Source organism: Anomaloglossus baeobatrachus, chromosome 2 (assembly GCF_048569485.1).
Source record: "Anomaloglossus baeobatrachus isolate aAnoBae1 chromosome 2, aAnoBae1.hap1, whole genome shotgun sequence".
Lineage (NCBI taxonomy): Eukaryota > Metazoa > Chordata > Amphibia > Anura > Aromobatidae > Anomaloglossus > Anomaloglossus baeobatrachus.
Window position 1 is genome coordinate 280,449,024 of NC_134354.1, and position 18,625 is coordinate 280,467,648.

General features: G+C 45.7%; 1 protein-coding gene across 1 annotated transcript in view; it reads right to left on the minus strand.

Annotated features, from left to right (window-relative positions):
• The window catches only part of RNPEP (arginyl aminopeptidase), a 100,016-nt gene extending 82,337 nt beyond the window's left edge, over nucleotides 1-17,679 (minus strand). Inside the window, exons 1-4 of the mRNA XM_075333799.1 lie at nucleotides 17,272-17,679; nucleotides 11,253-11,393; nucleotides 10,822-10,967; nucleotides 10,470-10,586 (exon numbers count right to left, since the gene is read on the minus strand). Coding sequence (XP_075189914.1) covers nucleotides 10,470-10,586; nucleotides 10,822-10,967; nucleotides 11,253-11,393; nucleotides 17,272-17,625 — 758 coding nt within the window. The 5' untranslated portion in view covers nucleotides 17,626-17,679. The remainder of the gene's footprint in view (nucleotides 1-10,469; nucleotides 10,587-10,821; nucleotides 10,968-11,252; nucleotides 11,394-17,271) is intronic.
• Nucleotides 17,680-18,625: the final 946 nt, after the last annotated feature.

The following is an 18,625-nucleotide window of genomic DNA, read 5'->3' on the forward strand; positions in this document are numbered from 1 at the left end:
TGCCGTTATTCTCAACCGCATCATGTCAATTTGACGGACAGGATCCATCCGATAATTTGACATGCTAGAATGGCAGAAACCGTGGCTAAATATCAGCCGCGGCTTCTTGCAGGAATTAGCAGTGGTAAGGAACTACCGCCGCTATTCCACCCTATTACTGCCATATATACCCTGACCAATTGGTATATATACTCTGGAATACCGCCGCATTTAGCGGCCAAAGTCCATACGGATTCCAGACGCCATACACCCGCAGCGTGTGGACGTACCCTTAGACTTAACTCAGATTTAAGGTCCGCTAAGAGGTCCCCTTATCCTTTATATATTACACATATATCATGTTTATTCACCAACTATTTAATCGCTTTGGAAAGTTACTGGAAAGCTGGGTATGTGGGATATATCTATTACACTGTATACTGTACATATATCATGTTCATTCCCCATGTCTTTTGCTCAGTACAGTTACTGGAAAGCTGGGTATGTGGGATATATCTATTACACTGTATACTGTACATATATCATGTTCATTCCCCATGTCTTTTGCTCAGTACAGTTACTGGAAAGCTGGGTATGTGGGATACTGTACATCCATTACACTGTATACTGTACATATATTATGTTCATTCCCCATGTCTCTTGCTCAGTACAGTTACTGGAAAGCTGGGTATGTGGGATACTGTACATCCATTACACTGTATACTGTACATGTATCATGTTCATTCCCCATGTCTCTTGCTCAGTACAGTTACTGGAAAGCTGGGTATGTGGGATACTGTATATCCATTACACTGTATACTGTACATATATCATGTTCATTCCCCATGTCTCTTGCTCAGTACAGTTACTGGAAAGCTGGGTATGTGGGATACTGTACATCCATTACACTGTATACCGTACATATATTATGTTCATTCCCCATGTCTCTTGCTCAGTACAGTTACTGGAAAGCTGGGTATGTGGGATACTGTATATCCATTACACTGTATACTGTACATATATTATGCTCATTCCCCATGTCTCTTGCTCAGGAAAGTTACTGGAAAGCTGGGTATTTAGGATATATCTATTACACTGTATACTGTACATATATCATGTTCATTCCCCATGTCTCTTGCTCAGTACAGTTACTGGAAAGCTGGGTATGTGGGATACTGTATATCCATTACACTGTATACTATACATATATCATGTTCATTCCCCATGTCTCTTGCTCAGTACAGTTCCTGGAAAGCTGGGTATGTGGGATATATCCATTACACTGTACTGTACATATATTATGTTCAATCCCCATGTCTCTTGCTCAGTACAGTTACTGGAAAGCTGGGTATGTGGGATATATCCATTACACTGTATACTGTACATATATCATGTTCATTCCCCATGTCTCTTGCTCAGTACAGTCACTGGAAAGCTGGGTATGTGGGATATATCCATTACACTGTACTGTACATATATTATGTTCATTCCCCGTGTCTCTTGCTCAGTACAGTTACTGGAAAGCTGGGTATGTGGGATATATCCATTACACTGTATACTGTACATATATTATGTTCATTCCCCATGTCTCTTGCTCAGTACAGTTACTGGAAAGCTGGGTATTTAGGATATATCTATTACACTGTATACTGTACATATATTATGCTCATTCCCCATGTCTCTTGCTCAGGAAAGTTACTGGAAAGCTGGGTATTTAGGATATATCTATTACACTGTATACTGTACATATATCATGTTCATTCCCCATGTCTCTTGCTCAGTACAGTTACTGGAAAGCTGGGTATGTGGGATATATCCATTACACTGTATACTGTACATATATTATGTTCATTCCCCATGTCTCTTGCTCAGTACAGTTACTGGAAAGCTGGGTATGTGGGATACTGTATATCCATTACACTGTATACTATACATATATTATGTTCATTCCCCATGTCTCTTGCTCAGTACAGTTACTGGAAAGCTGGGTATGTGGGATATATCCATTACACTGTATACTGTATATATATTATGTTCATTCCCCATGTCTCTTGCTCAGGAAAGTTACTGGAAAGCTGGGTATGTGGGATATATCCATTACACTGTATACTGTACATATATCATGTTCATTCCCCATGTCTCTTGCTCAGTACAGTGACTGGAAAGCTGGGTATGTGGGATACTGTATATCCATTACACTGTATACTGTACATATATCATGTTCATTCCCCATGTTTCTTGCTCAGTACAGTTCCTGGAAAGCTGGGTTTGTGGGATACTGTATATCCATTACACTGTATACTGTACATATATTATGCTCATTCCCCATGTCTCTTGCTCAGGAAAGTTACTGGAAAGCTGGGTATTTAGGATATATCTATTACACTGTATACTGTACATATATCATGTTCATTCCCCATGTCTCTTGCTCAGTACAGTTACTGGAAAGCTGGGTATGTGGGATACTGTATATCCATTACACTGCATACTGTACATATATCATGTTCATTCCCCATGTCTCTTGCTCAGTACAGTTCCTGGAAAGCTGGGTATGTGGGAAACTGTATATCCATTACACTGTATACTGTACATATATCATGTTCATTCCCCATGTTTCTTGCTCAGTACAGTTCCTGGAAAGCTGGGTTTGTGGGATATATCCATTACACTGTATACTGTACATATATCATGTTCATTCCCCATGTCTCTTGCTCAGTACAGTTACTGGAAAGCTGGGTATGTGGGATATATCCATTACACTGTACTGTACATATATTATGTTCATTCCCCATGTCTCTTGCTCAGTACAGTTACTGGAAAGCTGGGTTTGTGGGATATATCCATTACACTGTATACTGTACATATATTATGTTCATTCCCCATCTCTCTTGCTCAGTACAGTTACTGGAAAGCTGGGTATGTGGGATACTGTATATCCATTACACTGTATACTATACATATATTATGTTCATTCCCCATGTCTCTTGCTCAGTACAGTTACTGGAAAGCTGGGTATGTGGGATATATCCATTACACTGTATACTGTATATATATTATGTTCATTCCCCATGTCTCTTGCTCAGGAAAGTTACTGGAAAGCTGGGTATGTGGGATATATCCATTACATTGTATACTGTACATATATCATGTTCATTCCCCATGTCTCTTGCTCAGTACAGTTACTGGAAAGCTGGGTTTGTGGGATACTGTATATCCATTACACTGTATACTGTACATATATTATGCTCATTCCCCATGTCTCTTGCTCAGGAAAGTTACTGGAAAGCTGGGTATTTAGGATATATTACACTGTATACTGTACATATATCATGTTCATTCCCCATGTCTCTTGCTCAGTACAGTTACTGGAAAGCTGGGTATGTGGGATACTGTATATCCATTACACTGTATACTGTTCATATATCATGTTCATTCCCCATGTCTCTTGCTCAGTACAGTTCCTGGAAAGCTGGGTATGTGGGATATATCCATTACACTGTATACTGTACATATATCATGTTCATTCCCCATGTCTCTTGCTCAGTACAGTTACTGGAAAGCTGGGTATGTGGGATACTGTACATCCATTACACTGTATACTGTACATATATTATGTTCATTCCCCATCTCTTGCTCAGTACAGTTACTGGAAAGCTGGGTATGTGGGATATATCCATTACACTGTATACTGTACATATATCATGTTCATTCCCCATGTCTCTTGCTCAGTACAGTTACTGGAAAGCTGGGTATGTGGGATACTGTATATCCATTACACTGTATACTGTACATATATCATGTTCATTCCCCATGTCTCTTGCTCAGTACAGTTACTGGAAAGCTGGGTATGTGGGATATATCCATTACACTGTATACTGTATATATATCATGTTCATTCCCCATCTCTCTTGCTCAGGAAAGTTACTGGAAAGCTGGGTATGTGGGATACTGTATATCCATTACACTGTATACTGTACATATATTATGTTCATTCCCCATGTCTCTTGCTCAGTACAGTTACTGGAAAGCTGGGTATGTGGGATACTGTATATCCATTACACTGTATACTGTACATATATTATGCTCATTCCCCATGTCTCTTGCTCAGTACAGTTACTGGAAAGCTGGGTATGTGGGATACTGTATATCCATTACACTGTATACTGTACATATATTATGCTCATTCCCCATGTCTCTTGCTCAGTACAGTTACTGGAAAGCTGGGTATGTGGGATACTGTATATCCATTACACTATATACTGTACATATATCATGTTCATTCCCCATGTCTCTTGCTCAGTACAGTTACTGGAAAGCTGGGTATGTGGGATATCTATCCCTCATCATCCACATTACGAGCCTTGTGTACACTTATATTCATAATCCACATTATGCAACCCTATGTGCAGTCACCCCAAACATATAAAGAGCAACATACAGCATAAAATAGAGAGTTGTTTGCTGTGGAGTTGAACCCTATGTGAGCAGTTCTTACCTTCAATGAGCAGAAGTCTCTTTTTTCAGATTTCAATATCTCTGTCTGTATCTGGCAGAAATATGGAATACTCTTTACTGCTAAGACCCTGTACACCACTACTGCTAAGACCCTGCACACCACTACTGCTAAGTCATATGACCAAGCCTGTATCTGTGTCCCCACAACACACTTTAAACAAATTTGTGTGAGAGCCTGCAGTACCTCGGTTTGCCAGAGGTGGAATCTTGAGGCTTTTCTGAAGTGTGTATCAGCTTGCAGTACCACAAAGGCACCAGAGAGGGAGTGTACACACATTGAGCACACGCACTCATACACACTCATACACACTTTCTCTTATATATGTGTATAAAGAGGACACTTGAGATTTTGATGCTAGGTGTATAAACAAGGTCTTCTCCATTGATTAGCATTGGCAGCTTTGTGGGGACCTGATTTTTGGTCCCCACGAAGACAGAGGTCCCCACACTGTTGGTGTGTATTCAGGTCCATGTCCCCACAAGTATAGCAAAACAAGTACACACACACACACACCGAAAAATCCTTTATTTGAAAGAAAACCAAAAAGACCCTCAGTCACCACTTTATTAAAATCCCCAAATACCCCTCCAGGTCCGGCATAATCCACGAGGTCCCACAACGCTTGCATACTGATCCAGCGACCTCTGAGACATAGTACTCAATGCAGTCTCATTCCGTGAACGAACGAGGCTGCATGGGTAACTCCAGGTCATTTCTCACGATCGGAGATGTCAACACATTACCGCTCGCGAGAACTTCAGGGCCTCACAAGTGGTAATAGACTGCTCTATCACACATACTGTTGGGGGGACACATATTGCAACTTTTATTTCTGATCTATCAACCTAGCCCTCTTCCATCCATCATCTATCGATCTAATCTATCTAAGAAGAAGGAAATCCCCCCCCCCCCCCCCCAACATGCTTTATTGGATTGAATGTATAAAAACACCGGTACCAACCAATGGAAAAACCACATGCGGTTTTCGGGTGCGTTTTTTTAACGCAGGTGCGGTAATCTTTCAGAGGGTGCAGAATTTTCTTAAGAAAATTCCATTTTTTTAGTGCGCACAGGGCCTTCGAGAGAGGAAAAAAAAAATAAAATAAAAAAGGAATGGCACTGTATAGAATAAGGAAGAACACTGGAGGACATGTTACCTCTACTGTGACTGGCTTATACTATCTCCTGGGCTGATCCTGCCTGCAATCTTATTCTAAAGCCACCTAATACATATTAAACTAAAGTCAAATGAAGCCGCAATTATTGACAGGATGGCCAACTGTGTTTATGGGGGGCCTCGCAACTCTTAGACGATGTTGGGTGAGAGAAGGATCTGACCTATTGGATTTTTAATGACTGATCATTTTATTTGGTGACAAGATAGACACTTCCAGACTCCTCTGACAGGAGTTTCAGAAAATCCAATAATACTCACTCAACTTTATATTCATGTATGGGCAAGCTGGATAAGATTGCAGTTGAACAATTGCACAGCAGACACTGATCTAATGTATATGGGGCTAGAAATTCTTACTAGCCTTTCTGTGCACAAGTGGTGGAGCAGTGGTGGGAACTTCGACAGTGTAAAAAAACTGAGGCTATGTCTGGACTCTGGTCTTACCATCCCCGGCAGGCCACCAGTTATGTCACAGTCAAGTGGGATTAGACTGAAAAGGAGGACTAACTGTGCTGACAATGGCATAGTACATCACTCCTCTCAGCCCTTCAAATACAGCCCCACAGACTATAATGTGTACATGTTCTGTAAAAGGGATAGCACTTGTCCATGAAAAATGGGCTTCTGAATGAGGCTGGCTATCAAATTGTCATGGTATCAAATTGTCATGGTCGAGACACTGCTTACTGAGCAGCGACAGTAGCTGTGTCATCCTGCCTCTATGACTTCTATGGAATTAAGTAAATTTTCTCCAGGTAGGCGTGCTTCAGCAAGGGAGCTGGAAGATCCTGTGGATTAACACCACTTCTGAAGGAGAACAGCGTTTGGGGACATGATCAGTTCCTAATATTTTTTTTTCCCCCCCTATATACAGTACACACACACACACCCCAAAAATTATATATTTGCTGTGGCACGCTACCTACTATTTCCTTTCAAGAAAACTTGCATGCATGTCGATCCCAGTTTAGTGAGGTATCAATCATGCTGGAACCATATAGCACTGCTGGAAAAAAGTGAAGTCGCCCTTGGGAGTGTTTTAGGATTATAGATGTGCTAATAGGATGCCTATGGCCTGAAATATTCAACTGTCTGTTGATCTGTGAAATAATTTTTATTAGATAAAGACACATGCAAAAACGCATAATTTAAATTATATTTAAATTTAAAGTAAATTATATCATAACATATATATCTATATCTATATACACACACACACACACTCAGGCGGTCTCATAGCTTCTGATTCCACCTACTGCTTTACCGGTATGCAGCCAAACTTGAGATAAAAAGTGATCATTTATATTCCTTCATATCAAAAAAGTTTAAAAATGAATAGGTCACACAAAAGATGGTGACATACACCTTAGGAGGGTAAAATGCATAAAGAATGAACAAATTTAGAACAACATACAATAAACCAATGCGGCAATTAGCATAAAGAGCAGATTGAAAAGCAACAAGACCATGAATAAGCAAGTGAACAAAGTGCAACAAAATGTAGCTACAAACAGGGCTGTGGAGTCAGTAAGCCAAACCTTCGACTCAGACTCCTCAATTTCTCTTGCACCGACTCCGACTCCTACATATATTGCTTATAGTTAGGTGAAAAATGTATTGTAGTACATGAACATGTGTATGTGAACATCAGACATTTAATAATTTTTATGATCCAAATATATTGATTATTGTATAGAACATAAAATATATTTATTGGATACAACTTAACAAAAAAAAAATGTAATAAATTGTAAATATGTAATATACAGTTGATTACATATATAACTTGTGTGTATAATATATATATATATTGTATTACATATTTACAATTTTAGTTTTTTGTGTTGTAGAGTTGTATTCCAATAAATATATTTTATGTTCTATCTAAATATCTTGATTATTGTATCATAAAAATAATTAATGTCTGATCACATTGTAGTACAATAAATTTTTCACTTAAATATAAGCATTATGCTAAATATTATTTAGTAAAATATTCAGCACATTCTGCATTGCACTACTGTCCCCAATTTATTATATATTTTAGGAGTCGGAGCATTTTATACCGACTCAGACTCCACCAAAATGAGCTCCGACTCAGACTCCACAGCCCTGGCTACAAAGTGCAAGTTGCAAAGAAACCACATAAATTTAGGTCAAGTATCCAAGAAGATGATGGTACCCAAATAATCAAGATGAATAAGTGTAATAACATAGAATGATGAACAAATACAACGTTAGAGGCTACTGCTCAACTAGTTGTGATCTCAACATGTGTTTTGGCACAAGCCTTCTAAATTATAGGGTTTCTTTGCAACTTGCACTTTAACTGTATTTTGTTTCACTTTGTATGGATAAATTGCCTATTGATGATCTTGCTGCTATATGCTGATTAACAGTCAGTTTGTTATTAAAGCTGAACATGACAAAACAGAATTCATTATCTTTCCTCCTCCTCCTCCTCACTCAACCCCCCAACTGACCTATCCATCCAAGCCAATGGCTGCTCACTTTCCCCAGTCCCACATGCTGCTGCCTGGGAATAACTGTAGACTCTGCTCACTCTTTCAAGCCACACATCCAAGAGTTCTTCACCTCTAACTCAAAAATATTTCCCAGATTCGTACATTTCTTTCCCAAGAAGCTGCAAAAACCCTAGTGTATGGCCTTATCTCCCACCTGGACTATTGCAACCTCCTGCTCTGTGGCCTGCCTTCTAAGGCTATGTGCCCACGGGGAAAAGTGTCCTGCGGTTATATCCGCAGGATCTCCCAGAAAACCGCAGCACAACTTTGTCTGTTTACATGCTGTGGTTTATTTGCGGAATGTCCTGCGGATATGGTGCGGGCATTCTGCATTGAGGATACAGTACCATGGCTTCGGCACTGCATCCTCAATGCAGAACAAGTGCTGAGTGATCGGGGCGGTCATACCTCCATCACGCAGCACTTCTCTCCGTCTCCGGCCGTGTTTACACTGAAGGAGAAGGTGGGTGGGCCTGAACTAGCTCCAGCTGTCACATGATCGGAGCTCGTGCAGGCCCCGCCCAGCTCCTCCTTCCTGCTCCTGTGTACCGAGGGAAAATGACCGGGTGTCTGCTATCAAGGCAGGTAAGTGTGGGACCAAGGCAGGGGATTTCTGCACGTAATATCGCAGGAATAATTGACATGCAGTTATGTGCGGCTGTGGGATATCCGCAGTATATTCCGCAACCGCACATTCCGCAGCGTGGACACAGACACTCCATATGTCCCATAGGATAACATGGGGAGTGTCTGTACATGCTGAAACCTGCGGATTTATCTGGAACATCCAGATAAATCCGCAGGTTTTCCGTGGCAAAATCCGCAGAAGCAAGCTCCCGTGGGCAGAAGGCCTAACAGTCTTGCACCCCTACAATCTATTCTACACTATGCTGCCTGACTAATCCCCCGTCTCCCAGTTACTCCCTGACCTCTCCTCTCGTTAATCCCTACACTGGCTTCCCATTGCCCAACGACTAGTTCAAATTCCGAACCATGACCTACAAAGCCATCCACAACCTGTCTCCGCCCTACAAATGTGACCTAGTCTCTTGGTACTTATCTTCACGTAACCATCGATCCTCACAATATCTCCTTCTCATCTCCTCTTCCCACCACCACATCAAAGATTTCTCCGGTGCCTCCCCCAAACTCTGGAATGCTCTACCACAACATTTCAAGAAAGGCGAGCGTCTGATAAGCTTCAAAAAGCAACCTGAAGACCCAACTCTTCTGAAAAGCCTACAACCTGCGGAAACCCTCAGTCTGATATAGCGCCGCACAACCAGCTCTACCCTCACCTACTGTATCCTCACCCATCCCTTGTAGACAGAGCCCTCGCAGACAGGGTCCTCTCCCCTCCTGTACCAGTTTATGCCTTGTTTTATGATATGTCAAAAAGGGGTATACATAGTAGGGACAAGTATAATAAAGTGCCATGGAATAAATGGCGCTATAATAAATAACAGTGTTATTACCAATTTATTAACGCTTTGTTGTGCATTTTTAGCCTCCTGCTGTGTCTGTTACCCTGTGTGGCCTACTTACATTTAAAAACAAAAAAAACAAAAAAAAAAACCCTACTTTTTATCTCATGTTTGGTTACATAGCATTCCTTATAGGTTTTTTTCCTGTCACTTTAGCCACCATACTTTCACATGCTTGATTTTGGTGTACTTACTATGGTTATCATAGCAACTTTTATAAACTGCACCCGTTTTATATTGCTTTAATCAGCCAGGCCGGCATGGTCTTTACATGACTGTGTGCGTCGACCCAGCTGCTGAGCATGGCCATGCCTGCTGTGTGATATCCAGCATGACAAGGGTAATGAAGTGGGTGAAACCACTTAGGGACTGCAATAGGGCACAATTACTTCTTAATTCTCTTTATTAGCTGTTCATCCGGGCTGTAGTACAGCCTGTACTCAAGCTCCGAACAGAAGGGTTCTACAACAACCGTGAGCCTTATTTCACCATAATGTAAATTATATGCTGGTTATATGGAGGTGTTTGTTTTGCTTTACATTTCAGATGGCTAGTTTTCCTCTGTTACCTTTTAAAGAAGTTGCTCAGGACATTTAAAAAATTTCACAATGACTATAACATTTGGAATTCTAACATTTGCAATGCCTTGTTAAAATTTGGCAGTTTTTATACTTTCGGCACTCATGTCATGACAGCAGAACGTGCAATTACCATATAGACCATTGTAAGACTAGAGCAGAATCTGAACAATCGTTTACCTTTATAAATATTTGAGGAGCTAAGCTTACCTTCCCCAAACATATGGGCCAAAGAGTTTCTCCCCTACAGTTAAGAATTCTTCTATTACGCCATCATACTCCTTTTTGGCAGCCTGAATTACGCATGGTTCTGCCCAAACCCTGCTCCTAAGAGTAAAAAGATGTACAAGATTAACCAAAAAGGGATACAATTCAAAACCCCCAAAAACCTATATAATATATATATATATATATATATATATATATATATATATATATATATATATATATATATATATATATATATATATATATATATATATATATATATATATATATATATATATATATATATATATATATATATATATATATATATATATATATATATAATGTAACTAACCTTGGTCCAACTTCTGCAGACACTATATCCCCAACGACCAGGGCGACAAGGTAAGAAGGAATTGGATGGGTCATTTTAAAAGAAGTCGTCTCACCTTGGCAATCCCAGATATCAGCACTCATGACTGCTGTAAAGCCATCTGGAAGCTATGTGACAAAAAGAATAAAAATACAAACTGGGGCAAGCATCACATTCTCACCACAGGAAAAGGAAAGTGGGGGGGGGACAAAACAAGAAAAGTTCTGTATGCCTTCATATGCAACATGAAGACCGCTATGGGCACCGCACAACTTGGTGATTGTTTGAAGCCATAACATGTCATGGAGCATGAGAACTGATCAAAATATGGGGGAAGCAAGAGGGAGAGAAGACAGATATAAAGTAGTATTAATAGTAGCTCATTCGCCTCCTACATTTCATCACATACTTGCCTTGACATTTGCAGAGTAAGTGCTTTTCACAGCAGGTGTATCAAAACAAGGAAAAAAGCAGCGATTTAATACGGCTTGACCCTGTGTATATAAGTACGGCTTTTTCTTTCCAGCTGTCTGTTCAGGCTCTAACCAACATACCTAGAAAAAAAAAGAAACAAACATGAAGTCAACTTACATTATAAACTGCAATTTAGAAAACAAAAAACATACATCAAAAGACCCGGAACAGTGCTGTTTGGGCTATGTTCACATTTCCGTTTAGGATCAGTCACAATCCGCTGCTCTGATAAACAACGCAATCAGTTTGGTGGATTCTGTTGTTTCCCATAGACTTGTATGAGCGGCGGAATGTAACTGATGACCCGCGTAGCATCCGCCGCGCGGCGCATCAGTCGTTTACTGACTGACAGTCGGGCGGGAGGGACGCAGCATTCAACCTTTTTTGTTGCGGGGAAAAAAAAAACAAAAACAAAAAAACACCACAATCAAACCCCGCAGGATTCCGTTGGAATACGTCAGGAGGCATAATGTAAGTCAATGGTGTAGGATTCAGTTATCCTGCGTTACGTGACAGATTCCAGTGCAGAAATCCGTCATGTTTTACTGAGCATGCCCAGCATAACATCCGAAAGCATGTAAAATCAGTATATATTGCTTCCATCTCCTGGCTTTTGATTTGAAGCTCATAGGCAGGCCTCAGTGCTGTGCGTAGGAGCATTAGCTTCACCAGTACATCATGGTGCCGAAGATATATCTCCCATAACTATGCCTGCCAGAAACACCGCAATAGTCCTAACGAGACATCGGCTCCGAGGAGTCTAGTTGCAATCTTTTGAAGCAAGGTAGAGCTGACTCTGAAGAGGATACAATTGACGCGCCTCAGCTTTTGGTATATACAGTGCTCAGTCTTTGTGTCATCTTTCTAGCAGATGGACCAGTTCAATTACCTGTACACACCAGGAGGTCCTAGCTTAACAGTGGGGTCAGATGGCAGAGTGCTACTTTTGCTTTCGTTTCGAAATTATGAGCCATGGTTTGAATAAATTAGTCCTATTTTACAATTACATTATGAAATATAGTCCTCCGGATTAGTGATGTGGCTTACTACATGTGCAGGGCATTAGAGTAGCTTAGGTATTCATGGTTAAAACCACTGTCAGTATATGGGTGGTCATAACCATGCATACATTAGCTACTGCCCTAAACATGAGGTAAGAGACATGGCCAATCAGAACCATACTACATCTCTAAGGGAAGGTATTTGCTTATATTATTACACCCACTACACCTTGGAGATGGCAATACCCCTTTAATGACTTATGCACGGGGATAGTAGAAGTGTATACTATACTAGTGGACAGACATATTCACACCCATATGATTCGTAGCCCTGAAGAGTAGGTCTTGGTGAGTAACCAACAGGATGCCAAGTGTGTCAGTACAGGGATAACCTGATCACATGCTGGTGTCAATAGAGAGAATCAGGGATAAAAACAGAGCAACAAATACCCTGCAGTGAGTAAACTGGAAGAATACATGCAAGTAACAGGGCACTTAGGCTGCTTTCACACATCCGGTTTATTGCAGTGCGGCTCAAAAACCTATGCAACTGAAGCGGCGAAAAAAACGGATCCGTTGCATAAGTTTTTCCAAGCGGCCTGTCCGTTTGACAGATGCAGCTTGTTACTGAGCATGCGCAGTGCAAAAAACCGCACCCGGACATGTTTTTGCCGCAGGACGCCGCATCTGGCGTCCATAGGCTTGCATTGTAAATTGCGTCGCATCGCGTCGGAGCCGGCGCGATGCGTTTTTTTTCGCCGGAGACAAAAACGTTCACTTGAACGTTCCATCTGGCCGCCGCATCGGCTAAATAAGCCACATCCGGCAAAAAACGGACGCAACGCAAGGCCATGCGGCACAATCCGGCGCTAATAAAAGTATGTGGAAAAATCGCACCCGGCGGCAAAAAAAAAAAAAAACGGATGCGGTTTTCCAGCAATGCGCCGTGTTGTGCCGCACAGCAAAAACCGGATGTGTGAAAGCAGCCTTAGTTGACACGATTGATGAAAGCGTAAAAGCCATGCCACGGTGTACCCCAACAGGATGGTCTTATTCTTGCAGGTCACCGCTCCAGGCAGCCAGGCCCGGGTCCTGCTCTGCTGCCGTCCCCTTTGTAGGCTGCTGGCACGTAGAGAGCAATAATGCCATTTTGGATTTATTGGATTGCGGGAGCTGGATGTTTCATCACTTCTCAATAAGGCCTCATTCACACGTATGCCTTTAAAACGTGAAAAAACACAAAAATGGTACAGGTGTGAGTGTACGGTCCGTGTGTCCACCTTTACCGTCAGCGTTACCAGTGCTTTTCTCGGATGGATAAATCGCATGCCTTCTCTTATCCGTTGAAATGTTACAGCAGCACACCAGCGTTTTGTTTTTCAGCACTGTAGTACGGTTTTAAATGCAAATCCCTAGCCCCTGGAATTATAGTCGCCCTCCGGCATGTTCATGCTTATTTTGTCCCACAGCGCCATCTTGTGCCTGTAATTTCTGACTGGCCATAAGTCAGAGGTTTCATCCAAATCTCCCAGTGCATGTCTATGACAGCCAGAACAAGGCTCTCATAGAGATGTACCAATTAAAGACTGGAGCGGCCGGCAGGTCACAAATCACAGGACACCGACCAGAGCAGCAGTGACTGAAGATGAAGCTGCCAGAGGGCGAGTGCAATACAGGGGGCAGGGGACTTGGATTTAATAGACCACTCAGGGGGAAATAAAATAAACACCACACTGGAGTGATGCTTCAAATACGTACAGCACAAAGGTGGCACATGTGCTGAATCCATGATACAACATGGAAGTGCAACACAGCAGTGAATGAGGCCGGACACAGATGGTGACACCTGTGCACCCGGTGGGGAGATCGCTGGACTTCCGTCAGGAGCAGTATTACCCCAGGAGGGGGGGGTGGGGAGATCGCTGGACTTCCATCAGGAGCAGTATTACCCCAGGAGTGGGGGGGTGGGGAGATCGCTGGACTTCCGTCAGGAGCAGTATTACCCCAGGAGTGGGGGGGTGGGGAGATCGCTGGACTTCCGTCAGGAGCAGTATTACCCCAGGAGTGGGGGGGTGGGGAGATCGCTGGACTTCCGTCAGGAGCAGTATTACCCCAGGAGTGGGGGGGTGGGGAGATCGCTGGACTTCCGTCAGGAGCAGTATTACCCCAGGAGTGGGGGGGTGGGGAGATCGCTGGACTTCCGTCAGGAGCAGTATTACCCCAGGAGTGGGGGGGTGGGGAGATCGCTGGACTTCCGTCAGGAGCAGTATTACCCCAGGAGTGGGGGGGTGGGGAGATCGCTGGACTTCCGTCAGGAGCAGTATTACCCCAGGAGTGGGGGGGTGGGGAGATCGCTGGACTTCCGTCAGGAGCAGTATTACCCCAGGAGTGGGGGGTGGGGAGATCGCTGGACTTACGCCAGGAGCAGTATTACCCCAGGAGGGGGGGGGTGGGGAGATCGCTGGACTTACGCCAGGAGCAGTATTACCCCAGGAGGGGGGGGGGTGGGGAGATCGCTGGACTTACGCCAGGAGCAGTATTACCCCAGGAGGGGGGGGTGGGGAGATCGCTGGACTTCCGTCAGGAGCAGTATTACCCCAGGAGGGGGGGGGTGGGGAGATCGCTGGACTCACGTCAGGAGCAGTATTACCCCAGGAGGGGGGGGGTGGGGAGATCGCTGGACTTACGCCAGGAGCAGTATTACCCCAGGAGGGGGGGGGGGGTGGGGAGATCGCTGGACTTCCGTCAGGAGCAGTATTACCCCAGGAGTGGGGGGTGGGGAGATCGCTGGACTTCCGTCAGGAGCAGTATTACCCCAGGAGGGGGGGGGGTGGGGAGATCGCTGGACTTCCGTCAGGAGCAGTATTACCCCAGGAGGGGGGGGGTGGGGAGATCGCTGGACTTACGCCAGGAGCAGTATTAGCCCAGGAGGGGGGGGTGAGGAGATCGCTGGACTTACGCCAGGAGCAGTATTAGCCCAGGAGGGGGGGGTGGGGAGATCGCTGGACTTCCGTCAGGAGCAGTATTACCCCAGGAGGGGGGGGGTGGGGAGATCGCTGGACTTACGCCAGGAGCAGTATTAGCCCAGGAGGGGGGGGGTGGGGAGATCGCTGGACTTCCGTCAGGAGCAGTATTACCCCAGGAGGGGGGGGGTGGGGAGATCGCTGGACTTACGCCAGGAGCAGTATTACCCCAGGAGTGGGGGGTGGGGAGATCGCTGGACTTCCGTCAGGAGCAGTATTACCCCAGGAGGGGGGGGGTGGGGAGATCGCTGGACTTACGCCAGGAGCAGTATTACCCCAGGAGGGGGGGGTGGGGAGATCGCTGGACTTCCGTCAGGAGCAGTATTACCCCAGGAGGGGGGGGTGGGGAGATCGCTGGACTTACGCCAGGAGCAGTATTAGCCCAGGAGGGGGGGGGTGGGGAGATCGCTGGACTTCCGTCAGGAGCAGTATTAGCCCAGGAGTGGGGGGTGAGGAGATCGCTGGACTTACGCCAGGAGCAGTATTAGCCCAGGAGGGGGGGGGTGGGGAGATCGCTGGACTTACGCCAGGAGCAGTATTACCCCAGGAGGGGGGGGTGGGGAGATCGCTGGACTTCCGTCAGGAGCAGTATTACCCCAGGAGTGGGGGGTGGGGAGATCGCTGGACTTACGCCAGGCGCAGTATTACCCCAGGAGGGGGGGGTGGGGAGATCGCTGGACTTACGCCAGGAGCAGTATTAGCCCAGGAGGGGGGGGGTGGGGAGATCGCTGGACTTCCGTCAGGAGCAGTATTACCCCAGGAGTGGGGGGTGGGGAGATCGCTGGACTTACGCCAGGCGCAGTATTACCCCAGGAGGGGGGGTGGGGAGATCGCTGGACTTACGCCAGGAGCAGTATTAGCCCAGGAGTGGGGGGTGAGGAGATCGCTGGACTTCCGTCAGGAGCAGTATTACCCCAGGAGTGGGGGAAATAAATCAAGAAGTGGTGCTCGTGGTTCCATTATACTTTTCCTCTCCTGATTTTGGCTTACAGATACTTAGGCAGAATACTGACATGTGAGTGTGGCCAGAAAGGGCTCGGAGGAAAAAGATGTGGCCAGTAAAAGCAATCTAATAGTGCGATGAGAAATCTAGACGTGTGCATTAGTAATCACCAGCTCCACTTCAGTCCAGAGGTCGTAATATCCAACTAAAGAGAGAGTGACAAGAACCAAGGAACTCACTGAAGAGTCAAATCAGCAAAAGTGCCGAGAGTCACAGTGCATAAGGGGGCAAAGGCCGGCCCCCACAGGGTGCAACATAAGGGGGCAAAGGCCGGCCCCCACAGGGTGCAACATAAGGGGGCAAAGGCCGGCCCCCACAGGGTGCAACATAAGGGGGCAAAGGCCGGCCCCCACAGGGTGCAACATAAGGGGGCAAAGGCCGGCCCCCACAGGGTGCAACATAAGGGGGCAAAGGCCGGCCCCCACAGGGTGCAACATAAGGGGGCAAAGGCCGGCCCCCACAGGGTGCAACATAAGGGGGCAAAGGCCGGCCCCCACAGGGTGCAACATAAGGGGGCAAAGGCCGGCCCCCACAGGGTGCAACATAAGGGGGCAAAGGCCGGCCCCCACAGGGTGCAACATAAGGGGGCAAAGGCCGGCCCCCACAGGGTGCAACATAAGGGGGCAAAGGCCGGCCCCCACAGGGTGCAACATAAGGGGGCAAAGGCCGGCCCCCACAGGGTGCAACATAAGGGGGCAAAGGCCGGCCCCCACAGGGTGCAACATAAGGGGGCAAAGGCCGGCCCCCACAGGGTGCAACATAAGGGGGCAAAGGCCGGGGGCCAGCCCCTACATGGCGGAAGACTAGGGCAAATACTAGGTGCCAATCACTACGTGGTGGAAGCAGTGGGCAAAGTAGGTGCCATCCAGGGTCTGTCCAGCGCAGGACAACCCCACAGGACGCGTCCCCGAGGACAGCGCAGACGTCTCACCCCAGGGTTGTCCCCGACCTCGTACTCCACGGTGACCACCACGGGAGCTCCGGCGGTGAAAGCCTCGGGCAGCCGGATGACCAGCGCGCTGCCATAGCTGCTGAACGGCTTCTCCTCCCAGGACAGCTCCTTCCGCTGCCCGGCAGCCGCCTCCTGCCACACTCCCTGAACCTGGAGGCTGCTGAAGGAGTCCAGCCGCAGCTCAGGAGTCTCCGAGAGAACGCGCAGCTCCAGCCGCTCACTGCCCCGCAGCTTCCGGGCTTCCATGTCCACCTGCAGCTCCAGGTGAAAGTGCTCCAGCTGGAAGTCCCGGTAACTGGAGGCGCTAGCCACATCTTCCACCAGAGCAGCCATCCCGACCCCTAAGAATAGGAAGGAAGCCTGTGCGCTCTGTGACTATATCTTCCGCCAGACGTGCCTGCATCCTCCTGGGTCCTAGCGCTGCCGGCTATAGAGAGGCATACAGAGGTCCTCCGCCTGCAGTCACTAATCTAATCTATACAGTACAGGGCAGGATAGAGATATTACAGGGAGGTCCTCCGCCTGCAGTCAGTAATCTAATCTATACAGTACAGGGCAGGATAGAGATATTAGAGGGAGGTCCTCCGCCTGCAGTCAGTAATCTAGTGTCTATACAGAGCAGGATAGAGTTATTACAGGGAGGTCCTCCGCCTGCAGTCACTAATCTAATCTATACAGTACAGGGCAGGGCAGGATAGAGTTATTACAGGGAGGTCCTCCACCTGCAGTCAGTAATTTAATCTATACAGTACAGGGCAGGATAGAGATATTAGAGGGAGGTCCTCCGCCTGCAGTCAGTAATCTAATCTATACAGTACAGGGCAGGATAGAGATATTAGAGGGAGGTCCTCCGCCTGCAGTCAGTAATCTAGTGTCTATACAGAGCAGGATAGAGTTATTACAGGGAGGTCCTCCGCCTGCAGTCACTAATCTAATCTATACAGTACAGGGCAGGGCAGGATAGAGTTATTACAGGGAGGTCCTCCACCTGCAGTCAGTAATCTAATCTATACAGTACAGGGCAGGATAGAGATATTAGAGGGAGGTCCTCTGCCTGCAGTCACTAATCTAATCTATACAGTACAGGGCAGGATAGAGATATTAGAGGGAGGTCCTCCGCCTGCAGTCAGTAATCTAATCTATACAGTACAGGGCAGGATAGAGTTATTACAGGGAGGTCCTCTGCCTGCAGTCACTAATCTAATCTATACAGTACAGGGCAGGATAGAGATATTACAGGGAGGTCCTCCGCCTGCAGTCACTAATCTAATCTATACAGTACAGGGCAGGATAGAGATATTAGAGGGAGGTCCTCCGCCTGCAGTCAGTAATC